The sequence below is a fragment of the Schistocerca nitens genome, chromosome 6, assembly GCF_023898315.1.
Source record: "Schistocerca nitens isolate TAMUIC-IGC-003100 chromosome 6, iqSchNite1.1, whole genome shotgun sequence".
Classification (NCBI taxonomy): Eukaryota; Metazoa; Arthropoda; class Insecta; order Orthoptera; family Acrididae; genus Schistocerca; species Schistocerca nitens.
In genome coordinates, this window is record NC_064619.1 from 368,419,637 (window position 1) to 368,441,426 (window position 21,790).

At 43.7% G+C, this 21,790-nt stretch overlaps 1 protein-coding gene across 1 annotated transcript in view; it reads right to left on the reverse strand.

The window, feature by feature from the left end:
* The window catches only part of LOC126263366 (tubulin polyglutamylase complex subunit 2), a 103,407-nt gene that overhangs the window by 52,710 nt on the left and 28,907 nt on the right, over positions 1-21,790 (reverse strand). The window contains exons 3-4 of the mRNA XM_049960458.1: positions 21,344-21,525; positions 7,319-7,522 (exon numbers count right to left, since the gene is read on the reverse strand). Coding sequence (XP_049816415.1) covers positions 7,319-7,522; positions 21,344-21,525 — 386 coding nt within the window. The remainder of the gene's footprint in view (positions 1-7,318; positions 7,523-21,343; positions 21,526-21,790) is intronic.

The window sequence follows — 21,790 nt, forward strand, 5'->3', positions numbered from 1 at the left end:
CTTCAGTTTAAAGTGAACGTGTAAAAACGTATTTGAGGAACCGTACGGCCCAGGGCCGCTTACCAGCTCTTGCTTCTACTTCAACTGAAAAACCAGTACTATGAATACTCGAAAGCGGAGACACATGGTACGATGATGTCGTCGAAACATTCGGGAAGAAGAAGAGCTTTCTTTGTTTTACAAGTAGCAATGCTCAAAGGGCCAAAGTACCAGTTCGTTTGTAAATAAAAGCGACTCTCTTTATTATTAGTAGTAGTTGTAGTAGTAGTAGTAGTAGTAGTAGTGATAGTTCTCATCTTAGAAGTAGTAATAGTGGTAGCAGAGTAGTGGTCATTAGGAACGCTAGATATGTTTAAATTGAAAGGAAAGGAAAGAAGATTTCCCAATACTTCGTGGCTTTCCGCAGAATTTGGACACATGATCCGCCTCTGGTTCCCCGTGTGTAAATGTAAGTGCAATAGAACTATTGAAATACATTCCCTTCTGCATTTAGCATTGTGCTGTATTCAAACAGTTACTTTTGATTTAGCTGTTATGTGTTCAAAATGACTCACCTTTGTTAACTGCTTGACTGTTGATGCCACTAACTCTCCACTTCTTCTACGACCCTTTGTTCCTTTTAGTTCTTTGTTCATATTTAAGAGTTGGAAGGTTCCAGTTTGGACCAAGAGTAGTACCAAAGTAAGCAAAGCTAGGCGTTCTGGCTCGATGGGCCAATCGGGAGCGATCAATCGCCGTGTCAACCTATCCCAGCGGCATAATTGGATGCAGTATGGAGGGACGTGGGTTGTCAGCACACGGCTGTCCCGGCCGTTCTTGGCTTTCTTGACCTTGGAAACGCTACTTCTTACTCAAGTAGCTCCTCAGTTAGCTAAGTGCATCCCGAACCAGTCCTCCCACCAAGGAAAAATACGTGGCAGTACCGCGAATCGAACTCAGGTGCTCCACACAGCAACTAGGCACGCTGACCACTGAGCTATGGGGGTGGACTCCCGGAACACTACCTTTCTATTTTTACTGTCCGCACATTTAAAATCCTTCCGCTGCAGAGCAGCTCCACATTTTTCTTCTACACGTTTTCAATGATTGTAAATGTCCTCTACGTTGTACAAGGTAGCGCAAATCCACTGAAGCGCCAAAGAAACTGGTAGAGGTATGCGTATTCAAATACAGAGATACATTAACAGGCAGAATAAGGTGCTGAGGTCGGCAGCGCCTATATAAGACAGCACGTGTCTGGCACTGTTGTTAGATCGGTTACTGCTACTACAACGGCAGCTTATAAAGATTTTAAGTGATTTTGAACGTAGTGTTATAGCTGGCGCACGAGCGATGGGACACAGCATCTCCGAGGTAGCGATGAAGTGGGGATTTTCCCGAACGACCATTTCACAAGTGTATCGTTAATATGAGGACTCCGGTAAAATATCAAATCTCCGCCATCGGTGCCGGACCAACGACTACTGAAGAGGATCGCTCAACGAGACAGAAGTGCAGCACTTCCACAGATTGCTGCAGATTTCAGTGCTGGGCAATCAACAAGTGTCAGCGTGCGAACCATTCAACGAAACTTCATCGATATGGGCTTTCGGAGCCGAAGGCCACTCGTGTACTCTTGATTACTGCACGACACAAAGTTTCGCGTCTTACCTGGGCCCATCATCACCGATGTTGGGCCGTTGATGAGTGAAAACATATTGCCTGGTCTCAAATTTATCGAACGGATGGACGTGTACGGGTGTGGAGACAACCCAATGAATCCATGGACCGTGCATGTCAGCATGCGACTCTTCAAGTTGGTGTAATGGTGTGGGCCTCGTGCAGTTGGAGTGATGTGGGACCCCTGATACGTCTAGGTACGACTCTGACAGGTGACACATACGTAAGCATCCTGTATGATCACCTACATCCATTATGTCCACTGTGCATTCCGACGGACTTGGGTAATTCCAGCAGGATAATGAGACATCCCACACGTCCAGAATTACTACAGAGTGGTTCCAGGAACACTCCTCTAAGTTTAAACTCTTCCACTGGCCACCAGACTCCCCAGACATGAACATTATTGAGCAAATCTGAGCTGCCTTGCAACGTGCTGTTCAGAAGAGATCTCCATCCCCTCGAACTCACGGATTTATTGACAGTCTTGCAGGATTCTTGGTACCAGTTCCATCCAGCACTTCTTCACGCATTAGATGAGTCCACGCCACTTCGTATTGCGGAACTTCTGCGCCCTCCCCGGGGCCCTACACAATATTAAGCAAGTGTACCAGATTCTTTGGCTCTTCAGTGTAAAAGTAGCACGTGTGAGTATAAAGGAAACGCAGTGAAACTACAGAAACGATGAGTTGAAATGGACTTACCATTAATTTACAGTGAAAAATTCGGTTAAAAATACATTCATGGAAGCTGTTGAAAGTGACCTCCCTGCAACACAATACACAGCTATGCCCGTGTAAGCACATTAAGATACACCGGCGTTAAGTTCGGACATGGATGACAGCAACTTCACGGCTGATGTTGTCTTTCAGATCCTGTATTGGTGTGGATTTGTTTCACTGAACTTACTTTTCAACTGTCCGCACACGAAAAAATCACATATTGTTAGGTCCAGCGAAAATGAAGGCTATAAATGTTTGCTAACAATTCTTTCCTCAGTGAAGCCATCATGGAGTCGTCTCACGGATACCTTAGACGTGTGGCGTGTTGCCCCATCTTGCTGGAAGAAGCAGTATTGTCTCTCATGTCCGATGAGCTGTGCACAAAACGTACCAAAAATGTCCATATACGAAACCATGTCGATGGTAGTGTCAAGAAATATCGGTCCAATGATGCGCGTTCCTGTTACACAGCACCAAACGCCCATTTTTTTCATCGTGGTATGTTATCTGACACAATGTTGGGATTCTCCGTTGCCCAGAACGTACTGTTCTGTGAATTCACATGACCGGAAAGATGAAACTATGCTTCAACCACGTGCACTAATCTGTTGTTTCTGTCCTCCTCCCGTAATTGCCGCACAGCAGTCACACGATATGGATTCAGATTAAGACTTTTCAATGTCTGCTGACAGTTCCTCCTACTTACATGCACCTATTGGCCCAGTTTACGTGTGGACTTCTTTGGATTCTGAGTAATTCTTCGGCGAATATCTGGAATGACTTTTGGTGTGTGAACTGGAGGAATTATTTCTCGTTTTACATTTCGCACACATCCGTAGGTGCGCCAGTTCTTATACAAACTCTGTATCGCTCTCTTTGCTGGTAGTCGTCTGTTTGGATACTTGACCCCGAAAATTTCGCGAGTTTCCTTAATCGAAACTGTTTTCACATATGCCTCCGCAATTTCAAGTCTTTCTTCTATCGAGAAAGTCATTTTGCAGACCGCAAAGAGCAACGTCCAACTTCACTGATGAAATAAACCGAAATGCTGACAGAAGAATGCTAACAATAGATTATTGCATATAATGTTTCACTGTAGCTGTTTACCCTATTTCAGAAGTCGAAATATTGCGTTCGCATTCAAAGGAGATGCGAGCTTCTCTTAACTGCGTCAACACGTACAAGGCTCCAGACGTGCCACATCCAGGATTTGTTTGATTTTAAGCCATTTCATTGCTTTTGTTTGCATCTCCTGGACTCGTGTGTACTCTCGTATTTTTCTTAATTTGGCGGTGTTCGTTGTTTTGATTCTGTTAAGATGATTTAACCCGCTGTTACTCTCTGTTGTTGGTACTCTTCACAACAATCCTTCCGTTTGTTTATCTTTATCCCATTTCTGTTCTAGGAAAACGTCCAACGAATGGTCTACGTTTTTCTTATTCGTACGTGTAAGAGATTGTCACCCATGGAACCTAGCAGCACTTGTTTTGGTATTTCACTGCTATTCTTATTTATTTACCTATTAGGTTCCGTGAGACCAATGCGAGCCAAAGCTACTTGGTCATGAGACGAGTCAGCTCATAGTTTACAGAATGCTGATTTCAAATTTTATAAACAAAAGAATTAAAGAATTAATTAAACACGCAAAATTGTGAGAGACTATACGAATAAATGATACACACTGCAGAGAAAATTCTCTACAGCAAGGAACTCCCGTACAGAAAAGAAGTAGTGTGCCACAAGGGACCCTTCACCTAGATTTGCATCTTGGAGGTTTATCACTCAATTTTTTTCAGTTCTGCTGGAAGCCTATTAAAAATGAAACCTTCTGAATAGTGGAGAAACTTCTGTACTTTTCATAAAGAAGCCTTACCTAAGTGCATGTTATTTTTCCGTCTAGTGTTCACTGAATAGATGTTACAGTTTCTTCTGAAATATTCAATATCGTACCGTGCAAGGCGGTGATTCATAATTTCTCTTACAGGGAGCAGCCGGCCCAGTATCGACTAAGCGGATCGCCGGAGCTTGTGGTGAAATGACACAAGCGCAGTGAGCATGTTCGTCTTGGTGCCTTTCTGCTTCTGATGCGTTCCTGCAGCCCAGGCCCTTCTCTTAACTTAGTGGAGCTCGCTGAGAAGGAATTTAGCCTAAGCACGCTAAGTTTGGCACATCTTATCGAAGGCTACTGCAGGACGATCACAAAAGAATAATTATTCATTGAGAACTTTGTTAAAGTTGCTTCGGATCTCACCAGAAAATTCACAATGTACATCTACCTCTTCTGACTATCATATTAAATATTTTATTTGTGTGTTCATCTTCCTCTGTGTTGGCTGCTAACTGTTGAGAACAGCGTTCCTTTTAAAGCACCTACCTTAGTTGGGGGACGTTTTGCAACGCCTCATCTCACTTGTTTTGTTTTGCCAAATCTTACTGGTTGTGCAAATTGGTGTTTTAACGATGTAAATTTTTCTTCAGTATGTTTCTCTCTTTATTATAGTTCTGCATCATTTGTTAACCTGACTTACTGTTGTTACTATTGCAAAGCTCCAGTGAGCTTGTTACGTCAACGCCTCAAATTTATGCTGTGTTATAAATTATTTAATTACGTTAGTTCGTCATTCGAGACCTTCATTGCTGATGAAATGTTATTCTCTTATTAAATGTCTAAAGATTTGTTTTTTGAGAAATTCTCTGTTGTCAACTTTTATTTCCGGAGAACATCTGCATCTACATCTACATGGTTACTCTGCCTGGCAGAGGCTTCATCGAACCTTTTTCGTACTACTTCTCCACCATTCCACTCTCGAATGGTGCGTGGGAAAAAGAAACACCTAAATTTTTCCGTTAGAGCTCTGATTTCTGTTATTTTATTATCATGATCATTTCTTCCTACGTAGGTGGGTGTCAACAAAATATTTTCGCATTCGGAAGAGAAAGTTGGTGATTAAAATTTCGTAAGTAGATCTTGCCGCAAAGAAAACCTCCTATGTTTCAGTGACTACCACCCCAACTCGGGTATCATATCAGAGACACTCTCACCCCTACTGCGCGATAACACGAAACGAGCTGCCCTTCTTTGCACTTTTTCGATGTCCTCCGTCAATCCTACCTGGTAAGGATCTCATACCGCGCAGCAATATTCCAACAGAGGACGGACAAGTATAATGTAGGCTGCCTCTTTAGTGGGTTTGTCGCATCTTCTAAGTGTTCTGCCAACAAAGCGCAGTCTTAGTTTCGCCTTCCCCACAATATTATCTATGTGCTCTTCCCAATTTATGTTGCTCGTAATTGTAATTCCTCGGTATTTAGTCGAATTGCCAGCCCTTAGATTTTTGCGATATATCGTATACCCAAAATTTATCGGATTTCTTTTAGTACCCATGTGGATGACCTCGGACTTTCCTTTGTTTAGTGCTAATTTCCACTTTTCGCATCGAACAGAAATTCTCTCTGGATCATTTTGTAATTGGTATTGATCGTCTGATGATTTTACTAGACGGTAAATTACAGCGTCATCTGCAAACAATCTAAGGGGGCTGCTCAGATTATCACCTAGATCATTTATTTAAATCAGGAACAGCAGAGGGCCTATGACACTACTTTGCGGAACGTCAGATGTCACTTCTGTTCGATGATTTACCGTCTATCGCTACGATCTGTGGCCTCTCTGAGAGGAAATCACGAATCCAGTCACACAACTGAGACGCAATTTGATTAATAGTCGCTTGTGAGGAACGGTATCAAAAGCCTTCTGGAAATCTAGGAATATGGAATCGATCTGAGATCCCTCATCGACTGCACTAATTACTTCATGGGAATAAAGAACTAGCTTGGGAAGATCGTAAAATTATTTGTACAGTTGTGCTTTTCGTGGCCTGGTACTTGACACTGTTTTGCTACTACCTATTAAATATTGCCACGTTTCAATGTCTTTATCAGGTTAGTCATTAAGTCTTCAGCTTGAAAGGTAAACACTGACTACATCTCTTCTTTATAGCCATTATTGCTTTTATCTCTCTTACTTCTCACTTTCATTATTTCTTCACAGGAATGCTTGACTCTTTACGACAGAGAATGGTTCAAATGGCTCTGAGCACTATGGGACTTAACATCTGAGGTCATCAGTCCCCTAGAACTTAGAACTACTTAAACCTAACTAACCTAAGGACATCACACACATCCATGCCCGAGGCAGGAATCGAACCTGCGACCGTATCAGTCGCGCGGTTCCGAACTGAAGCGCCTAGAACCGCTCGGCCACACCGGCCGGCCTCGAACAGAACGCACCAGCATACCACATACATCTCTTTCTCACAGGAGACGTTCAATAAACCCTCCGTGGGCACTGATAATGCACCAGCTCGCCTAAATAGTGAATCTCGGATGCGCTGAGAGTATTGCGTATGGTTTCACAGGCTTCCATAAAACGGGCACAGAGAATCTGAACATCTTTTACTGGGGTTCCATACACAAGAGCTTTCAAAAGCACCCCCAAATTAAAGTACAGTGGGTTTGGATCCGGAGAGTGTGGAGGCCGGGCAATAACAGATTCGGTGACAGAGGGATAGGTAGAGATGGACCAACTGCCTGAGCTCCATGCTCTCCGGACCTAAACCCATTGGTCTTCTATTTGTAGAGGCATTCGGAAACTCCTGTGTATGGAACCCCAGTACAAGATGTTCAGAGTTTCCATGCCCGTGTTATGGAAGGCTGCAAAACCATACACAATACTTCAGGGATACATCAGCTCATCAGAGATTCACTACCGAGGCGGGTTGAAGCACGTATCAGCACCCACGGAGGGTACACCGCGGCCGGCTTACGACAGTGAATACGTGTTTCAGATAAATGTAAGGGTAACTGAAGTGTACGGTCGTCCTTCCCTGACAACATGCAAACTCGGAGCTGAGAGACACGTGCACCAACCAACCAACCTCGGCCCAGGGCGTGAGCCCCATGGTGGTGAAGCGCAGCTGCCACTGCGGCAGGCCCTGGTGCACGAGCATCATGCGGAAGTAGGAGCTGAAGCTGTCGGCCAGGTGGTGCCACTGGAAGCTGCGGTCCAGCAGCCAGATGTGGCCCTCGGGGAAGACGAGGCACACCTTCCCGCCGCCCCGCACGCCGCTCACCTCGAACACCTGCAACCGGCCCACAGAGATCAGAAATGAACTCCGTATATTCGCTTTAAACTTGCCAGCGAGTCCTGTGACGAACTCGCCGTCTCCGTGTGCCGTAGAATGGAGTCGTGAGTCTCCGCCCCAGCCCACTGGTCACCTGAGTCTGTTGTCGGGTACAAATCGAGTCAACTCTCTCAGAACGGAGAGCGTGTACAAAAGCTCGCAAGTACCGGGTAATCAAAAAGTCAGTATAAATTTGAAAACTGAATAAATCACGGATTAATGTAGATAGAGAGGTACAAATTGACACACATGCTTAGAATGACATGGGGTTTTATTAGACTGAAAAAAATACGAAAGTTCAAAAAATGTCCGACAGACTGTGCTTCATCTGATCAGAATAGCAATAATTAGCATAACAAAGTAAGACGAAGCAAAGATGATGTTCTTTACAGGAAATGCTCAATATGTCCACCATCATTCCTCAACAATAGCTGTAGTCGAGGAATAATGTTGTGAACAGCACTTTAAAGCATGTCCGGAGCTATGGTGAGGCATTGGCGTCGGATGTTGTCTTTCAGCATCCCTGGAGATGTCGGTCGATCACGATACACTTGCGACTTCAGGTAACCCCAAAGCCAATAATCGCACGGACTGAGGTCTGGGGACCTGGGAGGCCAAGCATGACGAGAGTGGCGGCTGAGCACACGATCATCACCAAACGACGCGCGCAAGAGATCTTTCACGCGTCTAGCGATACGGGGTGGAGCGCCATCCTGCATAAACATCGTACGTTGCAGCAGGTGTTTATCAGCCAGGCTGGGGATGACGCGATTCTGTAACATATCGGCGTACCTCTCACCCGTCACGGTAGCAGTTACAAAACCAGAATCACGCATTTCCTCGAAGAAAAAAGGCCCGATAACAGTAGTTGTGGTAAATCCAACCCATACCGTGACTTTCTCGTCATGCAATGGAGTTTCCACGACAGTTCTACGATTTTCGGTGGGCCAAATTCTGCAATTGTGGGCGTTGACAGACCCGCGGAGCGTGAAATGAGCTTCGTCGGTCCACAACACGTTACTCGACCAATCGTCATCTTCCGCCATTCTTTGAAACGCCCACACCGCAAATGCCCTCCGCTTCACTAAATCGCCAGGTAACAGTTCATGATGCCGTTGGATTTTGTACGGATAGCATCGGAGGGTACGCCTCAGTGCCAACCAAACAGTAGTGTATGGAATGCCGGTGCGAACAGCCAGTGGCTTCGAACTTCGAAATCATTCTCGCCACAGCTGCATTTGTCAACGGACCTTTACCCATTCGAATCCCCTTCCTATGGCGATAGGATCGTAACGATGAACTAGCACATTCCCCATTCTGATAATACAGCTTCACTAAAAGCGCCTTTTCAGGTAAGCGCATCTGATTCTCTCTCTCATTACAGCTTCTTTTATACGCGATTGTCATGCGCAGTCACTGACGTTTTGCTGTCCAGCACCATCTGTCGGACATTTTGTGAACTTTGTTTTTTTTTGTTCTAATAAAACCCCATGTTATTCCAAGCATGTGTGTCAATTTTTACCTCTCTATCTCCATTATTCCGTGGTTTATTAAGTTTTCAAATTTATACTGACTTTTTGATCACCCGGTACAACCGCGGGCTCGAGGTATTCCCTTTAAATACGCAATTATTTTGAAAGAGATTTCCGCCATTGCATTCTAAATTACTATTCATTTATCTCGAATGATCAGATTTCGGCGTTACAGTCATTCTTAAGTGCAAGTTGATACGTCACAAAATGTCCGACCAGCCTAAATGACAGAAGCATGTTATAGATCAACACAGGATGTAACAAAAACGGCACAAATTGTAGGACACATTCCTCACACGTAGACGAAGAAATTATGTTATATGAACATGTGTCTGGAAACGCTTTGTTTCCATATTACAACTCACTTCCTCCAACTCATTAATCATGGGAAACACACTCGAACAGAACGGTTCAAATGGTTCTGAGCACTATGGGACTTAACATCTGAGATCATCAGTCCCCTAGAATTTAGAACTACTTAAACCTAACTAACCTAAGGACATCACACACATCCATGCCCAAGGCAGGATTCGAACCTTCGACCGTAAAGGTCGCGTGGTTCCAGACTGAAGAGCCTAGAACCGCTCTGCCACACCGGCCGGCCTCGAACAGAACGCACCAGCATACCACATATATCTCTTTCTCACAGGAGATGTTCAATAAACCCTCCGTGGTCATTGATAATGCATCAGTTCGCCTAAATAGTGAATCTCGGATGCGCTGAGAGTATTGCGTATGGTTTCACAGGCTTCCATAAAACGGGCACAGAGAATCTGAACATATTTTACTGGGGTTCCATACACAAGAGCTTTCAAAAGCACCCCCAAATTAAAGTACAGTGGGTTTAGATCCGGAGAGCATGGAGACCGGGCAATCAGATTCGGTGACAGAGGGATAGGTAGAGATGGACCAATTGCCTGAACTCCATGCTCTCCGGACCTAAACCCACTAGTCTTCTATTTGTGAAGGCGTTCGGAAGCTCTTGTGTGTGGAATCCCAGTACAAGACGTTCAGAGTTTCATGTCCATTTTACGGAAAGCTGCAAAACCATACACAATACTTCAGGGATACATCAGCGCATCCGAAATTCATTATCGAGGCGGGTTGATATACTTATCAGTACCCACGAAAGGTACATTGAACATCTCCTGTGAGAAGGAGTTGCATGTGGTATGCTGGTGCATTGGTTATTGGGTTGGAAAAAATGAGTTGTAACATGAAAACAAAGCGTTTTCAAAAACATGTTCATGTAACGTGATTTCTTCGTCTACATGTGAGGAATATGCAATTTGAGCCGTACATCTTGTTACACCTTGTATAACGACTGATCGGTTAGCAGTGAGTATTGTTCTGTTTTGTACATACATTTATATAAATAAAACGTTTTCGAAGATTGCTATTTCACTATTTAATATCTATTCAGAGAATGGCTAACAATTACATTGACATAGACACACTTTCGAGCTGTTACCGAATGTGTAGCGACAGTACCAGAAAACGTGATATGAGTATGAAGTGCAATCTCCAAATGGCGATTAATTATTATAATAAATTATAGAAATCAAAGATAAGCTACGCAACTTGCTGTTAGCCCATAAACGCAAGTTGCCATGAGCAAATTAGTACAGAAATATAGCGCTTTTTTGTCGCAGGGATATAACAGTGACGTTGCTCTGTGCCCAGCTTTGTTTCACGTACCATATTTACTGTTTCATAGTGGAGGTTGCAAGATCCCCTCGCTTCTAAACTGATACTGTTATTACTCAGCTTAGCCGCGAGTACGTAGAGGGTGGTATATGTGACGCACAGTATAACTGGTCAGCATTTCCACCCGAAATTTGCGAGTGTAGATCGGACCTTCCTTGATCCGCCTTGGTGGGTCGTGTCGTCGGATTTCCTCCTACCTGTGTGCGGTGCAGCTCTCGTAACTGTCGTTCGGTGCAGATTCTTCATCGGCGCATTGGATTTCGCTGTCGGTGGAAGCTAATTATCTGAAATTGCTGTCGATCAACTTTGCGGTATCTATTTACTCGAAATTAACATTCAGAATGCCGTAATATCACTTTTATTCCTATTAGATCAATAATGAAACACTCATGGCACAAACTACTCGTAACCGAGAGCATTGCTACCATCGAACAAGATAGGAAGAGCTCTTAATGCCGACTGCCGACTTTGGCGCGCAGTCCGTATCTCTTACTAGTTTCGTCACATTTCGTGGATTTCCGTTCAAGTTCGTACTTACTAAGATACGCATTTGTTAATGAACGGGTGTGAATTTTAACGAGGCAAAATTATGATAAATAGTTTTAAACATCCAGAGGCTCCTCCTAGTATACATGTTGTCATAAATGACTTTAATTATTAAATATAAATAAACAAAATCGGTGACTTTGGCGTCAAGATGACGGTGCTTCCCGTCCCAACAGCACTTCCTAACTATCGTAAATACATCAATAAGAGACAATAATTTATTAAAACTGGTAAAAATGTCTTCCTCACGCAAGAGGCACCTTACGAGGTGAAATAAACAAGAATACAACCATTCTGTTTGCGTTGGAAGAAATCTGTACGTTTTTCGTCTGAAGCGTGGGTTACTGCTTGAAACTTATTCCAGATATCACTCCTCCTGTAAGGGAACATATTTGCAATTGTGTACTCTGCATCAGTGAATTCTCGTCTTACATTTTCCACAGTCTCACAAAACACAGCTTCGTTAAATGCCACCCGCTCATGACAGTCGGTCATTTCGCCTTGTCAGTGCCACTTTACAGCAGCAAGATCGTGTTACAACTAGTCTTCCACTCCTGCATGCTTCAGAGAACGAGTCAACGAGTATGAAGTGACCGCAGCGCCATTTGTCAGACTCGTTATATTTGCGAAACTGCAGCGAGAACAAAGAAAACCAGTCAGCACTTATGTAACAGCGGCGCCTTGATTTGTGAAGCATGCAACCCGCAACATAAGTCTCGTACTCGCTCCGTTTCTGGTATGTACTGGGCCACTCACACATCCTAGGGTAAAGATAATGATTAAACTAGTGCTGTTCTGTGCATTAGCACAACTCTGAAGGTTTCAGCGGTTTACGTCACAGCTCGGAAGACTTGGATTCTGCTCGAGATCTCGGTCGCCCCGCGATCTAGTGACTTAGGATGTTGGTACTATGTCTACAAAGTGTCTCTGCGTTGTCAATATGAAATAGATTTCAGTAATAAAAATAAGCATGAAATATGGACTAAAATACATTGTAGGATGCACGTCTGTATTATAAGAACAGCAACTATACTAAATAAACAGATGATTGCAATGAAGATTCAGCCAAGTTCTTGAGCTTTTCGCTCTTACTTCGTTCTAGTGAATCTGTTGGCACTATTACCATGGGACATCTTGCCACTGTAATTTATTCTCACCATCGCAGTTACAGTCGGTTTAATATGATATATTTCATGTGTTAGGAATCTAACTGTTAATTAATTTTCTTCCTTGTTTCGTCTGAATGTTGCCATTTTGTTTCAAGTTGATTAAAAAATGGCTCTGAGCACTATGGGACTTAACATCTGTGGTCATCAGTCCCCTAGAACTTAGAACTACTTAAACCTAACGAACCTAAGGACATCACACACATCCATGCCCAAGGCAGATTTCAAACCTGCGACCGTAGCGGTCACGCGGTTCCAGACTGAAGCGCCTAGAACCGCACGGCCACACCACTGTACTCATCTTTTCAAGAGCTTCCGAATGGCGTTAAAAAGTATATCGTTCCATTTAAAAATACATACTTTCTTCAATATCTTGGCTGATATGAGTTAACAATATTATTCCTACAGTTTATGATATGCCCATCTGTCTACTCTTATTTGCCATAAACCTCATTTCAGTATCTTGAAGTGTTCACGAAATGAAACGGGTACAATCTTTAGGTGATTCATTTTGTATACAGAACCCTTACCCAAAGCGTCCTTACCTAAGACAGCACAGCCTGCATTACCTCCCCTCTCAAGTTTCATCGCTTCTTTCATATCCTGCAAGTAATGCTGTCCTCCTGATTTTCCACATTCGATTACCTTCTTCCCCATATTCTCTGCCAGCTCACAAAACTTCTCACAGCTTCTCAAACTTCTAGAACATCTCCACTTCTCCTACATCTCCAGTAAACTTGAGGCCCTACATCCTGCAGTCTCCTTTGTCCCTGAGAACACTGGCATGCTGTCGCACCACTGTCAACACGTTCCAACTTCCCCTCATCTCCAAAAGCTCCATAATCTTTCCCAACGTAATTTCTATCGCCTACCTCTCCCTTATTGAACTAATCCCTAAAATCTTTCCTTCATTCCAACCATAACTTGCCTTTTCCGTCCCAAATGAAGGTCCAAGCTCGACTCTCCCTTGCCCAGCTGGGATCATAATCGTCTTCTAACAATTGCATCCCAGTTATGATGGGGCTTCTGGTAACTGTAGGTAGGGATTGACAAATGGGAAGTATTGTGCGGGTGCCATATGGAAAAGAATGTGTGAGATCCTTGTGAGATGTAGAGGTAGAATAGAGATGTGGGAAGTATTACAAGAATGTTAGGTGGAAAAGGACGACCGTTGTCACATCGCTTTCCATTTAACAGCTCTACAATATTTCCCACATCTCAAATACCACTCAAGCCGGCTGGATAGCCGTCCATGTTAGCACGCTGATTCCAGGATATGATGAGGCACGCCGGCTTCGACGAAGGAGAAACGACGAGGGCCGGCGTGCTGGCCAGTCCGGGTTTGGTTTTTAGGCGGTTTCCCACATTTGACTAGGTGAATCACGTGCTGGTACTCTCGTCCCACCTCAGTTACACGATATCTGCCAACATTCAGAAACTATTCGCACACTTTCTCGTGGATAACACTACCCGCAGACAATTGATGAACGGAAATTTCGTACAGGAAGAGTAAAGGCGTGGCTACAGGAAGGGCACCCGGCCAGCCTTTAACATTAACATTGCACTCCAGATAATAACCATGCCGACCCCATGTAGGTACGGATTAAGGTAAAAGAAAAAAAAATGCCCGTCCACGGTTGACAGGAGCCCATAGCCCATATCATATTATCCTCATAATGAAGAGAATGTACGGCACATCACTATCACCTTAAAATACAGGTCAAAGAGGGAAAACACAAAGAAGACGATTTATTGTAACATCTTTTTTTTCAATCTGTAAATTGTATTACACAATGGAGGAAGAATGGTAGTCCTCAAACTGGATTCTAGGCGCTCAGTCCGGAACCGCACGACTGCTACGGTCGCAGGTTCGAATCCTGCCTCGGGCATGGATGTGTGTGATGTCCTTAGGTTAGTTAGGTTTAAGTAGTTCTAAGTTCTAGGGGACTGATGACCTCAGATGTTAAGTACCATAGTGCTCAGAGCCACCGAGCCCTCAAAATGGAGAATGTAAATAACTCTTAAAAAATGATAAAGAAACAGTATTTTAACATATTTTCATTGTAGACCTACTACTACCTCTTTCAGTACTATTGCTGTTCCTATAAGACAATTTTTTTCAGCAGCTTTGCTATGGCATTTTTTGTCACTTTAAGGTAATACTCCTTTTTTGTTACGAGAACACGACCCACCCTCCATTCGCAGCGTGTTGCTCACATTTTGTACAATATGTGAGCCAATGATTGGGGGAGCCATCAGGAAGCTTAGGCAAGGTGTGTTCATGTTCCACTTCTCCTGCTAGTACCAAGTATGAATTTGTATCAGTCTTTACGTTTGCATGTGGATGTTATGGGAAATTACGGTCCATACTGTATTTGACGCTGGTGTGATATAACGCCAGCAAAAGAGGAAATGTTTTGTGTAAGACTGGCGGAGCTGAATTGATCTGTATTACATATAGAGCAAGCCGTCTGTGCAGAATGTTGTTCCAACCCTCCATTTACGTCAAAAAGTTTGCTTGAAGCTGGCCTTGATTGCGAGGCAAACGCCGCAAGTGAAAATTCTATTCGAAATATTTACAACCAAGTACCCCTGTGCCACTCACAGCTCGCTGGGATCTAGTTGAGAAGATCTGAGCTGTATATAAGCATGGATCAAAAACCGCTAAAACTTTTATCCTAGAAAGGAATGAAACGTGTGTAACAGAGATAAAAGAAGAGCATGCTGGAGACAGACAGCACTGAGCCGGAATGTACTGTAGTGTGCGTTAAAAAAAGTCATCGACTTTATTCTTGTCTCTTTCGCAATCACTCGGGAAATTACACTTCAGTGCCCGGCAGGGAGTTCACCTAATCTACTCCACACTAATTCTCTATTATTCCACTCCCGAACAGAACGCGGAGAAAAAGAACACCTATATTTTTCCGTGCGAGTTCTGATATCCCTTATTTTATTATGATGATCTTTTCTTCCTGTGTATGCTGGCGTCAACAAAATATTTTCGCGTTCGGAGGAGAAAGTTTGAGATTGAAATTTCGTGAGAAGATCCCACCCAAACGAAAAACGCCTTTGTTCTAACGATTTCCACTCCAAAATCTGTATCATGTCCGAACACCCTCTCCCCTATTTCTCGATAACACAAAACTTGCTGCCCTTCTTCGAACTTTCTCGATGTACTCCGTTAATCCTGCCTGGTACGGATACCAGCAGTACTCCAAAAGAGGACGGACGGGTGGAGTGTAGGCAGTCCCTTTGGTAGATCTGTTGCATCTTCTAAGTGTTCTGCCAATAAAACGCAGTCTTTGGTTCGCCTTTCTTGCAACATTTTCCAGGTGTTCTTTCCATTTTAAGCTATTCTAATTGTTACTCCTAGGTGCTTAGTTGCTTTTACAGCCTTTACATCTGATTGATTTACTGTGAATCGAAGTCTAACGGATTCCTTTGAGCAATGATGTAGATGACCTCACACTCTTCATTAGTTAGGGTCAGTTGTTAATTTCCGCACCATACAGATATCTAAATTCTTTTGCAGTTGTTTTTGATCTTCTGATGACTTTACTAGACGTTAAACGACAGCATCATCTGCAAACAACGTAAGACAGCTGCTAAGATTGTCCCCTAAATCGTTTGTGAAGATAACGAACAGCTGAGGGAGTATAACACTTCCTTCGGGATTGCCAGAAATCACTTCTTTTTTACTCGACGACTTTCCGTCAATTACTACGAAATGTGAATTCTCTGACAGGAAATCACAAACCCAGTCGCATAAGTGAGACGATACTCCATGCGCACGCATAATTACAAGCCGCTTGTGAGGTACGGTGTCAAAAGCCTTCTGGAATTCAAGAAATACCGAATGAATCTGAAATCCTTTGTCGACAGCACTCAGTACTTCGTGTGAGTAAAGAGCTAGTTGTCTTTCACAAGAACGATGATTTCTAAATTCATGTTGACTATGTGTCAAAAATGCTCAAATATTTGTGAATTTCTAAGGGACCAAACTGCTGAGGTCATCGGTCCCTAGACTTACACACTACTTAAACTAACTTATGCTAGGAACAACACACTCCAATGCCCGAGGGAGGACTCGAACCTCCGGTGGGAGGGGCCGCGCAATCCGTGACATGGCGCCTCAAACGGCAAAGGCACTCGGCGCGGCGACTATGTGTCAATGGACCGTTCTCTTCGAGGTAATTCATGTAATTTAGTGGATTTCTCCTACTGGCTTTCTTGATTGTTGGTGTGACGTGTGCAAGTATGGAGCTATTGCACCAGCATACTCCGGAAGGAACCTAACTGGTATATAATCAGGACCGGAGGCCTTGCTTTTATTAAGTGATTTAAGTTGCTTCACTACTCGGAAGACGTCTACTTCTAAGTTACTCATATTGGCCGCTGTTGTTGATTCCAAATGGTTCAAATCGCTCTGAGCACTATGGGACTTAAATTCTGAGGTCATCAGTCCCCCAGAACTTAGAACTACTTAAACCTAACTAACCTAAGGACATCACACACATCCATGTCCGAGGCAGGATTCGAACCTGCGACCGTAGCGGTCGCGCGGTTCCAGACTGAAGCGCCTAGAACCGCTCGGCTACAACGGCCGGCGTTTAGTCTGACTTGTACGATAAGCAAGTTCTTTCACGCTCCTCGAAACAGGCTTGGCCACTGCTGTGATGTCAAAAATGATCCTTTTTAAAGTCGGAAGCAGAAAACAATAGAAAAGAAATTCTGTTAATGGCACACCAATAACAGCTCATGTCTGAACGAGGATATACACCGATGAGCCAAAACATTACGACCTCTGTCCACTGCGAGGTTTAATGCTGCCTGGTAGCGCAGCGGGAACGCGACACGATTAGTAAAGTACATAAACAGAGCAGAGACGAGCGAGGAATCATACTGGCAACGATACGTGTTGCAAATAGGTAAATCGACTGACATAAGCGACTTTGACAAAGGGCAGATAGTCATGGCTTCGTTCCTGGGAACGATCATCTCGGAAACGTCTAATCTGGACGGCTGTCGATACGCTCATGTCATGAGCGTCTATCGGAATCCAGGGAAACCAAGATTACACGAGAAGGTGTTGGACGGTCACGCGTCATCACAGAACGTGGAGTTTAGAGGCTTACCCACATTGCAAAACAGAATAGGCGGTAATCTGTGGCAGATTCGACCTCAAAGTACAATGCCGATGCTGGCACCACTGTTTTGGTGCACGCCAATCGACGCACTTGTTGACCCAATGACACCATGAATTTCGATTCCAGTGGGCACGAGATCATTGAGATTGGATCATGGATCACTGGTTGGATGAATCACATTTCTTGTAATACCGGCTCGATGGCAGTGTCTCTATACGCTGTCATTCAGGCGAACAGTGGTTCGAAACATGTGTCGCGCCATGGACGCAGCCAACTGAGGACAGTATCATTATAAGTGAGAGATTCAACTAAGCTTCCATAGGACCTATGGTAGTAACTGAATGCTCCATGAAATGTGTAAACTATTCAACATAATTACAGACCACTTGCATCCCTTCATGCTTCATCTCGTCCCCGAAGGCGATGGCATCGTCCAGTGGGATAATTGACCATTGGCCAGAATCACGCTATAGTGGTTTGAGAAGCTTGATTGTGAACTCACGTTGACGTCTTGGCCCCAAATTCGCCTGGTCTGGACCCGATGGAACGCATCTGATCCGGCGCCGCGCCCACAAACCACTGGCCAGCGATTTACGGTAATTGTGTAACCTGTGTGTTGACACCGTCACTTAGCTCTGGAAACGTACCAAGAACATATCGAACCCCACCACGCAGAATCGCGTTCCATAGAGTGACAAACACGTTATTAAACAGACGGTTATCATATTTTGGCTACTGAGTGTCTGTGTTGGATTTTTACTGTGTCTTAATTACAACATAATTTTTTTCGCTCACCTAGTTATGATCCATCAATCCTACAGGATTACCAGCACCTATTTTTCTGGTTTTTACGGAAGTTTTAATAATCGCGAGTAAAACAAAATTAATGGGAAGAAAGACTACAATGATGGTTCCACAGCAAAAGCGAAACATTAATGTTGTAGTGATAGTTGTACAGCTACAGTTGATAATTCCACTCTGACGTGCAATATTTCTATGGCTGACACAGTCGTCTTCTGCATATGCAGTGAATCGTGTTGTTATGTAAACTCGATGCTTGAGTGAGTTGTCGAAATTTTGTGCTTAAAATGGAATCTACATCTCAACTGCAGATCCCAAAGTATAGGGCGAGTAAAAAAGGACTTCAAATTTAGAATGATATAGACATTTATTGAGATAACTTACAGAATCGGTAGATGAGTCATTTTGTAGCAAATAACCTCAAGTTTCAGAAAAAAGTGTCAAGTGTAATTCTGGTTCGATTTGCGATGTGGCAAACATCACACTGGTAACAAATTTCTTTCTACAGTCGTTGCAGTAAATTGGGTGTAACTTGTGCAACAGAGCTTAGATTAGATTTTTCAGGTCGGCTAAATTGTTTGGTTAGGGTAGGAAGATACAGACGGTATTTAATGAAACCTAGAGAAATAATCCAGTGGTGTTAAGTCAGGGGAGCGAGGTGGCCATGTGATTGGTCCTGCACGATGAATTCACCAGTCTGGGAAGCGATTGTAGAGGAAACCTTCAACTTTCATGAGGAAATGAGGTGGTGCTACGTTTTTCTGTTGGTAAACCATCCCAACTCGGTCATTTTAATCGATCTGTGGAGTTCAAAAGTTCGTTTCATGAAACCAAAACACACAGCGAGTACACTCCGCACGAGTGAAAGTAGCCATTTAAACAGTGCTCTACGCTGGCGCTCCTCGTGGCGGAATGGGGTACTGACGACTACTTGAATCAAACTTGAGGTTGTTAGCTACAAAACGTTCGTTTGAGCAGTTACCAGACAGCGCCAGACAACAGGCTGTACTGCGCATGCGCAGCTACGATGACGTAGGCAGCCCGTGTTTGGTGCTTGCTCTGCTCATACGCTTTTCGTCGAATTTCTGGTGGAATTTCGTGGTGGGGAATCAAGTGACCATGTGCAGCCCTACGGCATGTTGAGAGGACATACAGAGTTGTACTTAGAGCAATTGTTTTTATCATATCTAACCCAAATAAAGGATGCAAATAAGGAAGCAAATCTTGGCAAAATAGCATTTCAAAATTAGACTCCACAGCTCGAAGTACCATAACATTTTGCTATGGGGTGACTTTCAATGATTATTTGTTTTTTAAATTATTACTCTGCAATATTGTTATGTAGCATTTCCAACAGGTTTACATCTACACAGCACTGCAGAAAGCTAGTAGGATGGAATACAAATTTCTTGCAAAAAAAAAAAAAAAAAAAAGAAAAGAAACAGTTTCTTGTGTAGCTTACACCGGAATAAAGGACAATAAATTTCATGACTATTTCAAAATGTGTAAAAAATTAACAAGGTTGTTTGTGAGGCAAAGAAATTGTACAACTGAGAGTTTATATTCTACTCTAGGAATAAGTATGAAGCCATGTGGGGGGTTAAAACGATAAAACACGGTATGCTGCCAGTCTACAATTTAGCATAGAATGGCATTCTATAAATTTAAAACGTCAACAGAAATTGAGAAATAACTTCAGGCCTTGTGATCGAAAAACACTTTCACAGAAGGCAGATTTGTAAAATTATGCCACAGCTGTCATTAAATTTGAAACAAATTATTTATTTCACAACTACTGACCAAAGTTGCCTAATTACTTAGCTTCAAGTAAATGTTTACGTATGTTCGTACGTATATAGCATTAAGAGGTCCTACAGTGTCATAAAAGGAACAGGACATCAGAGACTACTCCAGCATCGGAAATTCATAAACCCTACTAAAACACTTCATTCCACTCTAATTGCACATTCCTATGTCCAGATGCACTCTGAAGTAGGCTACCTGATATTCAGCTTTTCATGTGATACCAATTTTCTTGGAGGTCCAGCACTGTATCCTCATGTTTGGTTCTTTATTATGGTAAAATGTCATTCGTCCCAGAAAATGAAAATTTGCACTTGAAATTGAACGAAGTTGAAAGTAGCCACTTCGTTTCAAATAAACTAGCTGCCTCGGCGGAAAAAAAATTAATAGAAGCAAATTTCTCTACAAAAGAAACAGAAATAACTTCTTTAAGACATTAGTGGTTGATTGCTAATAACGTGGAAATAATATAAAACCAGAAAATTGAAACTACGAACTTATTTTGGTCTTTCATGGTTACGAGAATGTATATTAATTCACTTGATGGCTCCCAGCCACAGAAATCTATTTTGATTTCGTTTGACGTGGGACCTATAAACGAAGGGACCAGCAAAGACACGAAACATATACATGGGTCACGTGGGGATCCTCCCCCCCCCCCCCTTGCTACTTGCTGCTACTGCTCATACGGCAAACACCGACGCTTCAACTAGCCAGGAGCGGGAGGAAGGCACTGCTCAGACGCGAATTCAGCTCTGCGCATGCGCACGAGCCCACTGGCAACTGCTCATACGAACCTAAAATGACGTATCTACCGAATCTGTAAGTCATCACAATAATTTCTATATTACACCAAAGTTGTGTAGTCCTTTTTTAGTCCCCTGTATACCGTTACACAATTACGTCGAGTAAAACTGAGAGGCCAGTGAGACGATACGTGCTTCAGTGAACACATCCAAACTGTCATTGGTAACGGGCCAGAGGGTATATATGTACAGCTAGATGAAACATGAACAAAAGTGTGTGTGAGAGAGAGAGAGAGAGAGAGAGAGAGAGAGTGGCCAGTGCAGGCAGCACCTTGCAGCGCGCAGTGAAGGAGGGCGTGGTGCGCTGCTGGTCCTTGGCGCTGCCGGTGGCGGCGCTGGCGGCGGTGTCGAGCTCAGGCAGCTGGGGACAGTCGTCGGCGCAGCGCACGCCCGTCAGCCGGCGCAGCTCGGCCAGTGCGTTCACGCCCAACCAGCCCAGCGGCAGCACCTCGCCTGCAGAGAATCCACCACCCACTGTTCATTCCACGTGGCAGCGGCGGCGGCAAACTGGAGGCCGCAGCATTTTAACTTGGACTGAGGCTCATCGACACATGTAGAAGTAAATTCAGATGTATCCGAGAGAAGTGTTTTGGGACCCTTGCTATTTATGTCGTAGGGGATAGTCGTGCAGTATCGGACGGCTTACAGTACCAGCCATTACTGTGATTTCCCTTTCTGCCTCCGAATGGCAGAAGATTACAGTAAGGAGAGGAAAGCT